Source organism: Mya arenaria, chromosome 16, assembly GCF_026914265.1.
Source record: "Mya arenaria isolate MELC-2E11 chromosome 16, ASM2691426v1".
NCBI lineage: Eukaryota > Metazoa > Mollusca > Bivalvia > Myida > Myidae > Mya > Mya arenaria.
The window spans coordinates 41178004-41187283 of record NC_069137.1 but is presented as its reverse complement, the minus strand read 5'-3'; the positions used below and the strand labels follow the sequence as shown (position 1 = coordinate 41187283).

General features: G+C 33.8%; 1 protein-coding gene across 1 annotated transcript; it reads right to left on the bottom strand.

Moving 5' to 3' along the window:
* Nucleotides 1-4627: 4627 nt before the first annotated feature.
* On the bottom strand, nt 4628-9262 carry LOC128222239 (calmodulin-like protein 4). Its single transcript, XM_052931192.1, has 6 exons — nt 9229-9262; nt 9104-9134; nt 7587-7724; nt 7082-7174; nt 6024-6113; nt 4628-5609 (listed from the first exon to the last, which is right to left on the bottom strand). The coding sequence occupies exons 1-6, from the start codon at nt 9229-9231 to the stop codon at nt 5515-5517; spliced, it is 450 nt and encodes a 149-aa protein (XP_052787152.1). The 5' UTR covers nt 9232-9262; the 3' UTR covers nt 4628-5514.
* Nucleotides 9263-9280: the final 18 nt, after the last annotated feature.

Below are 9280 nucleotides of genomic sequence, written 5' to 3'. Positions count from 1 at the left end.
GTTTGGTATATTTGGAATTGAAATCAATAATTTAGTTTTAAATATCTTAACACAAGAACGTAATTTCAGGGCATGAGAATTGTCTAGACTTTAAGTTTTCCAACGAGGGTCCAACACCAGACAGCATCGCGTTCAACGATGACAACTGTGATAACCCATACTTTTACATCTGTGAAGGTATCAGGGGATTTATTACCATTTTTGCAAAGTGAACATGGATTAGTTATACTTAATAGTTTAAGTGGCACTCTTATTCAAAATCAATTCATACACATGTATAACAAGCATACATTTTAAGTGATAAACCTTAAACTACTTACTAAATAATGCATTTATGGAAAATATAACTTACTGATAGCACGATTGTAATCGTGTATTTAATGGCTTAAACGCAAAAATATTAAATGGTTGGTGAATGCTAAAAGATTTAATGTGATTTACAATAGTCTTATAACGTAGAAATACCGTGTTTTCTGCAACTTTCTTTCAAATTTAACTCGGTATCCTTCATAAGAACCATTGTTTTTGACATGTATTCATCCTTTTTGGGTTTTTTAAACAATTGTATGAGTGGTGGTAAGTCTTTTTGGGAATAAGAGTACATCTTTAATACATACGTACAGGTGAATATACATGTGGGCAAACTTTAACTTTGGGGAAAACACAACGGTGTGGGTGCATTCTGAATAGGACAGAATTATTTTTGTAGTTTTGGGGCAAAATGTTTCACGAAACTAGATGATCTTAAAACGTTTTCATAATAGAGAAATTATGGCATTCATCTTAAAATTGGTCAAACATAAGTTAAATGTTACACGGTTTTCTTGTACTTTATACATACAATACATGAAAGCACTCTCAGGGTAACAATTTATGTAAAACAAATTCTTAAGAATGTGTAAAGGATTTTGCTTCCCGGACAACTTTCTTTGGGGAATGCCATTTCTCTTTAAGTAATAATTTTAAAATGCAATGCTTTTAAATATTAAGTCTGAATGTACTTTCGTAGATGTGCACTATCTGTGCATTTCTCTCTCGCTGTGTAGTTAGAAAGTAAGTGCTGCTAATGAAAGCCTTACTGTTAATCTGTGTTTTATAATGTTAGCGTCATGTTATATATCAACACTATTGTTGAGCATGTTTCCCTTCTTCTGGAACTGTCTTACACGTGGCATCATCCCATCCCTAATGTCATCATCCAATTTATAATGTCACAAGTGTCATTTTTAATATAATCATCCAGTTTCGAGTAATATAAACCCTTAATGCACACATTATACCTACAAGGTCAGTGTATTTCGTTGTGTGAATCTTTAGACTATCTTAGAAATACTTTTATTATTAAATCGTATTGTTTCATTTGATTTTATCTAAATACTAAAGCTGTTTGGTTTTAAGTATAATTTATGTATTATCATTATGATCTGGTGGCTTATTGATTCTAGAACGGTGTCCTAATACCACGTATCAGTACTTCCATAGTTCGCATCTGGACCTGTGTTATCACGTGATACCAGAAAGAGTCACGTGGGCTGAGGCAAATGCGTACTGTGTCAAAGAGCATGCGAATTTGCTCGCACCGGACAGCATAGACAAGCTGGACTTCTTTGGCAGTATATTGAAAGGTAATATGTTCAGCATTAATGAAGGCATTTGGCTTGAAGGATTAACACAAATGGAGATAATCCAATGGATTGTTTTGACGACCGCGTTTAAATACGTATGAGCAAATTATTCATCGTCCGCACGTTAACGCGGCACAATATAGGTTGATACAAAAATGATGTTTGTTTATTAAAATGCATTATATTTTTTTTTGCTTATTTCACTTCAATTATCAAAATATAGCTATGTGTGTTTGTTGCCACAACTTTCCAAGCTAAAAAAGCGACTTTATTTTAATGCATTATATTTTTTTACTCAGTTCACGTCAATTATAAAAAATAGCTATGTGAGTTTGAGGCCACAATTTAAATTAAAAAGGGCCTTAATATCGTTAATATATCTGAACACGAATACTATTCTTTTTTTTGTTTTAATCAAATGTCAAATGAGTTAAACATAATTATGCATTAAACTTTAAAAAAAAATATAGGATTCAATGTACAGGAATAAATGTAAACCTATTTTCATTATTTATCAACCTTTATAGTTCATCTGCTATTAAGCCTTAATAACAATGGTTTACTACCCACTAGACCGTTTAAGTAAATATATTAAACATATGTTGATACATGTACTCATGAACATAACTTACAGCTTCTGCAAGTATGTGGGTGGGAGCCACGGCCAGTCAGGCAACATCCCAATACCATTGGGCCATTAACAATCACGTGATTTCAAGTGACCTACTTCATAACAATGACCATACCGGTATAGATCAACAGAAATGCGTGTTGATGTCAATGTCCCAAACGGGCCAGAACATGATCCTTTCTTCTGCCAATTGTAACGATGAACATACTTTTGTTTGTCAATATATGTGGTAATAAACGTGTACACGTTGTCCATCGTTGCATTGGTTTGTACTAATTGTCTAACTAAACCCAAGAATTTAACAATAAAAGGTTTATATAAGTCACCAAGCTGTACCTTGTTTATACAACTGATGAACATTATTGTTACGGCATTAAATGAATGTCCATTTATGAACCTATTCTGGTCGTTTGTTGATTACTTAGTCAAATGTAACCACGCCCCCCCCCAGGTCCGGGAAATAGAGGGGACTTTGACCTTTGGTCCAGCCAAACCCTGGCAAAAACCCCTCTCTGCGGGGACGAACTGCTGGTGAAATCCCCGCCAAACGCCCCCGCAACCAAGGGACTCTAGGTAAGACCCATTCCCCGCTATATTTTGGGCGAAGACAAAACAACCGCATTCACCCGGCACTGCGAGGTCACCTGGAAGGTAAAAACACGGCCAATTTCCCCGGCTATCCCCGGTAAACCCCCGGACCTGGAGGGGGGCTTGGTTACAATTGACTGGTGCATTACTAGCTAGAGACATGTGACATAACTAAGCATTGTGTAAAACATAAAAGGTTGATTGGTTTTGTTGTTAACAGTGTACTTATATCTTTGGTTTGATTGTCTCGTTACCATTTGTTAATTTCTTTTCATGCTACTGAGCTGTTCATTGTAGTTTTCAATGTATGTGTGTATTATGTAAGACATTAAACAAGATGAAGGTTTGTTCAATGCTACTGTAGTTTTCATTGTGTGTTAGTATTATGTTAGACATTTAACAAGATGAAGGTATGTTTTATGCTACTCTAGTTTTCATTTTGTGTTAGTATTATGTTAGACATTTAACAAGATGAAGGTATGTTTTATGCTACTGTAGTTTTCATTGTGTGTTTGTTTTATGTAAGAAATTTAACAAGATCAAGGTATGTTTAATGATACTGTAATCTTCGTTGTTGTTTTTTTGTATAATATAAGACATTTAACAAAAATCTATGTATGTTTTATACTTCTTTAGTTTTCATTGTATTTTTTATTATGTAAGATATTTAACAAAAATCTATGCATGTTTTATGCTTCTGTAGTTTTCTTTGTATTCTTGTAGACAACTTGTATTATGTTAGACATTTAACAAGATCATGGTAGGTTTAATGCTACCGTTGTTTTCATTGTATTTTTTTTATTATGTAAGATATTTAAAAAAAATATATGTATGTTTTATACTTCTGTAGTTTTCATTGTATTTTTTATTATGCAAGATATTTTACAAAAATCTATGTATGTTTTATGCTTCTGTAGTTTTCTTTGTGTGTTTGTATTATGCAAGACATTTAACAAAAGCAAGGTATGGTTTATGCTACTGTAGTTTTCGTTGTATTCTTGTATTATGTAAGACATATAACAAAATCAAGGTATGTTTATGCTACCGTAGTTTTCGTTGTATTTTATTGTATTATGTAAGACATTTAACAAAAACAAGGTATGTTTATGCTACTGTAGTGTTCGTTGTATTCTTGTATTTATAATATGTAAGACATTTTACAAGTCAATGCATGTTTGCACTACTGTAGTGGTCGTTGCATTATCCTATTAATATACAAGACAAATGTCAAGATCACGGTATGTAGCAATTGTCAAATCCCTCATTCCAGTAACAATTGTCGAATCCCTCATTCCAGTAACAATTGTCGAATCCCTCATTCCAGTAACAATTGTCGAATCCCTCATTCCAGTAACAATTGTCGAATCCCTCATTCCAGTAACAATTGTCGAATCGCTCATTCCAGTAACAAATGTCGAATCCCTCATTCCAGTAACAATTATCGAATCTCTCATTCTAGTTACAAATGTCGAATCCCTCACTCCAGTAACAATTGCGAACCTCTCATTCCAGTAACATTTGTCGAATCCCTCATTCCAGTAACATTTGTCGAATCTCTCATTCCAGTAACAATTGTCGAATCTCTCATTCCAGTAACATTTGTCGAATCTCTCATTCCAGTAACAATTGCCGAATCCCTCATTCCAGTAACAATTGTCGAATCTCTCATTCCAGTAACAATTGTCGAATCCCTCATTCCAGTAACAATTGTCGAATCTCTCATTCCACTAACAAATGTCGAATCCCTCATTCCAGTAACAATAAGAAAAAAACGGAAAAAACACAAATAAAAATTGTTTATTACAAAAATAGTGTTGCATAAATATAAATTACAAAACACAGCAAAGATATCAATTAAATTCACAAAACACTTTCTTCACAAAACATTTACTATCTGTATCATAACGTAAATAAAGGAACAATATATAAGATATGCATTAAAGATTTCGGAATGTATGTCATCAGACGGCGTGCTATTCATTAGTAATTACAACCAGAGCAAAAAGTCTTACATGTTAAGAATAAATATATTATACAGTTTTACTGTCAATTTAATTTACGATATTTAACAGCAACAAAAGTGCATAGTAGTCAAAAAGGCAAATAGCAAAACTGAATCATATATTCTAGCAGTAAAAAAAAGAAACAGTGCATGGTGAAAAACTTACAAAATAAGATATATAGAGTTCTTTGCTGATTAAACATAGTCTACATCGATAAGGTATCAATTGTATTTCATACAGAGGGATACTCCTTCATTACTTGAGACATTTTTTTAAATTAAATATCTCATCTGTTTACAAATTTACCTAATGTGATAATAGTCTGAAACAGAATGTGTAACAATGTTTGAAAAGTTTTGATGCTTTTAAATCAAATTCATAATGACGTTTCTGAAGAATATGAAAACATGATCATGTTAAAGAGTAAATAGTCTAGAAAAAAAATGCATTACACTGTTTATACAGACTTTCTGGAATTTGAAGTCCAATCTATCGTTAGGTATCTTAAGTCAAGATATAAAAGAATTATAACGAGTCAATTTTTGGGAACAGATTGCGTAACGTTGCTAACAAAGTCTTTCTAAATATTAAAATTCCAATGCATAACTTTGTATTGAAAGAGAACAGAATGATAAACAATAATCATGAGTTAATAGCCAGGGACTATTTAATAGTCAGGGACAGGTTGTGAAATATTGTTGATGAAGTCTTGGTATCGTAGCTGGGATCCATTCACACCGCCATCGCGAAACAGTGCATCCACTGAAATAGGAATTTATCAGGATTATTTCAGTGGCTTTAAAAATTAAGAAGCGAGTGGAAAATATAAATAAATAATAACATTTTTTTTGTAATGACTTCAAAAATTAAGCATTGGCACTATGAAATAGTATCTCTACTGGAATTGGAACAGGTTTATTGAAATGGCTTTAACAATTAAACAGTGCCATCAGGAAAACAGTGCCTCCACTGGAATAAGATTTTATCAGCTTTATTCCAATGTGTTTACAAATTTAACACCGCTATCATGATATGGTGTTTCCAATGAAATAGGATTTTAACACCTTTACATGACTTCTGCGATATATCCACATCAAAAGGAGAACTTACAGACTAGTTAGCAAACAAATTCTGGTCTCTTAAGACAACATTTAGCAAGAGCGCACATGATTTTACCTTCTCGCTTTGTCAGCTGTTCTCCGAGATTGGCAAGGATGTTCTTGACCTCGTTTGTTTGGACGTAACCCCGACCTTCAGTGTCATGGGCTGTAACGTAAACAATTTGCTTATTATTTACATTCTGTCATACTTAACCAACAACTGATAATGATAAAATGTCAAGTGCAAGATATAAATACCTGGCCCCAATTTCTGGAAACTTCCTAAGCTTAACAGGCGTAAGTCGCTTATTTCAAGGGACTATAAGGGACTTTAAATAGAAACCCTAAGGGCCATTAAAATATACAACCCATGGGGAAGGCAATTATTTGAATAGTATATAGGTGGGCGTCTTTTTTCCCTAATTTAGACCCCACAAGGGTAATTTTACTTCTGTAGGGGGTGGCATAATTTAAAAGTGCTTTCCCCCGGGGGTTATATGTTAAAATGAAATAGCCCTATTTAAGATTCACCATTATGTTGAGGATTACTATTTATTATTTTAAATACTAAGTTATAGTAAACAAGAGCGCTGTGGGGTGAACACTAACACTCGCCTTTTATTTAACAGTCAAAAAAGGGGCAGATCTTAATAAAAACTACAAGAATTATGGATTTGCGATACATGTGCTTATTGTCTCAGGCAACATGCATACCAAGTTACATTTGAATATCTTGAATGTTTAGTGTTATGGAAAAGTTTTAAAAAAATGCATAACAATGACACTACTACTGACAAACACCAGAGCGTTATCAATTCCTTGTAGTTTTTTTCCTTTTAAAAACAAACAAGGTAAAAATGTTTTCTGACTCAATTGGCATTTTAACTGCCATAATAAGTTTTATCATTGGTATGTATGAGCGAGCCTATAATTAATTGAATTTTCCAATTTAAAACGAAACCATGTGTACCAGGATTCAGTTCTATAATAATCAGTTTATACAATTGGCCCAACTCCTCTAAATCAAGCCAGTTATATGGGCCTTGCTGCCCACATGTGCATTGTCTCTAGCAACATGTGTACCTAGTTTCAAATGAATATCTTATTTTTTGCTACAAATACATGTGAAAGTACCTTTAAATGCCAGGATGATCTCTTTTACTGCCTTTTCCTTCATGTTATGTTCATGCATCACCTCCAGGAAAGACGCAAAATCAATCCTGTCATCTGAAAAATGCCAGAGTAAGAGGTAATTAAAATCAATCATTGAACTGACAAACACATGACACAAAATAAATCCTTCATCAGTAACTGCCAACGGTTAATTCAAATCCTACTCACGTTTTTTTATGATTGTAATAAATGAAAGTTAAACTAATGAGAAACTAACATTAAATGAAATGAATGAAAAATATTACAAGTACATGAATGTAATCAAAAACATTCTTCAGTCATGAAATGAAATTCAATTGATAAAAAAATTGACTGCTTCAACCAAAATATTGTTGATACAGTTGATTCAATTTTGATTTTTTTTCTCAATAACAATAAGAATGAAATCAGATTTGAGCAGTAACTTGTCTCGATCAATTACATGTATTAAGAATAGAAATAAAAATACTACACTCCAGGAACCCACCTTTCACATATTTTTGGAAATACTTTTTTATTTCTTCCTCTGTCGGGCTGTATGATAGAGACCTCATAATCTGTCCCATTTGGTGTTCATCTTGCGTGTAGCCTCTCTTTGCAATGAAGAAGAAACACTCCTTGAACACTGAAAAACAGTAGAAGAATTTAAACAAGAATTCAAGTAGTAGATTGACAAGTAAATATACTTTTTGTTGTTTTAGTTACATTGTTAAGAATTGCTAAGTTTTCCAGCGCAATGGTTGCCTATTGGACACATTATATTTCTTTAGTTTACATTTTTGTTTTATTTAAAGCATTCAGAGCTGTTATGTTGGGATAAAACTACTTTTAATGGGTTCAAATTAGCATCAAAATAGACCCATGTTCATATATATTTAAAGAATATCAATAGCATTAAGGATCTTGAAGTATATATCGATGGCCTCACTTTTAATTGCTGAAGCTACAAATCCCATGTTTTCAGTAGCAAAGTTTTTAGTATTTAATCTTGGTCGTTTGATCACACATTTTTTTTCAAAATGATGATCAGAAGTTACAATTTTTGTAGTTACAATTTCTGAATGTTCGGCATTTTTGCTCCTCTGTGAGATGTCCAATTATTGCTCAACATTTTGATCACATGATACAACACTTTTTTCTCATTGGACTATTTACTCAGCATTTAGCAGTTAGATGCGGCTTGCTTTTATGATTTTAGTGAGGCAAAAGTTTAAAAAAAGATGCAGCTTCGGCATTTTAAAGTGAGGCCATCAATATGTTGCCTCTTGTTGGCGGCTTTAACCACTTTGATGTCGTCACATGCATGCAATGCTCTTATGCCCTAGGCAGTAATGAAGTAGAAGTAAGTTGCAGATGCAACTACCAATGTTTTGACCTACCAGAGGAGAGGAGTGGGGTTGCTACAACTGGACAGTGGGTGAATTCCATTATGCAGGATTTGGACTCCCAAGCGGGAATATAGACAGTTTTTTTTCAAATGATTTCCCTGCTCCTGGGAGAGGACAGCAGGCCCCAATTTCTTGAACTACTTAAGTCCCTTATAACAGGATTAAGCTAAGCTCACTTTTTTTGTTTTTCAATATTTTGCTTAGCACTCTAACCAACTGAGCTAACCGGGCAGCTGGTTCTAAGCCCCACACACACTACACTCCTCCCCATTAACCTATTAGGCTTATGTAGGCAATCCTGCCATTTACCATTGCCACCAGTTAAGTAAACCTAGGAGGAAAAATAAGCCCAGTGTGGGGCTAGAACCCACAACCGCCGGAACACTAGCACGCCTTTCTAAAACTGAGCTAACCGGGCGGCTGATTCTAACACCCACACACACTATAGTATGCCCTTATTCACTTAGTGTAATGCCACACCCTCCTCCCTCTTCCTGTTGGATCAATACCATCACAGCATCAGAATATGATAGTTGATACAGTGGTTAAACAGGTAAATGGGTGTGGCATATTTGACAGGTGGTAAACAAATTAAATGATGTTCTCAAATACTTACGATCTATATCGGTCTGACTGAAGAACTTTGCCTGAAAAATAAGAAATATAAAATTAAATAAACAAAGTCGTAAAACAACTTCAGAACAAGTCAGAAATTAAAGAACCAAAAATGTAAACACGAACCATTTTTTTCAGATTATAATAGTGACCTCCCTTGTTTTTTTGACGAATGAAA

Coding starts and splice junctions, on each gene's coding strand:
- LOC128222239 (XM_052931192.1), bottom strand. Junction 7,175..7,586: donor TTTCCAAAAATATGTGAAAG/GTGGGTTCCTGG, acceptor GGCATTTTTCAG/ATGACAGGATTGATTTTGCG. Junction 5,610..6,023: donor ACAGCTGACAAAGCGAGAAG/GTAAAATCATGT, acceptor TTCCTATTTCAG/TGGATGCACTGTTTCGCGAT.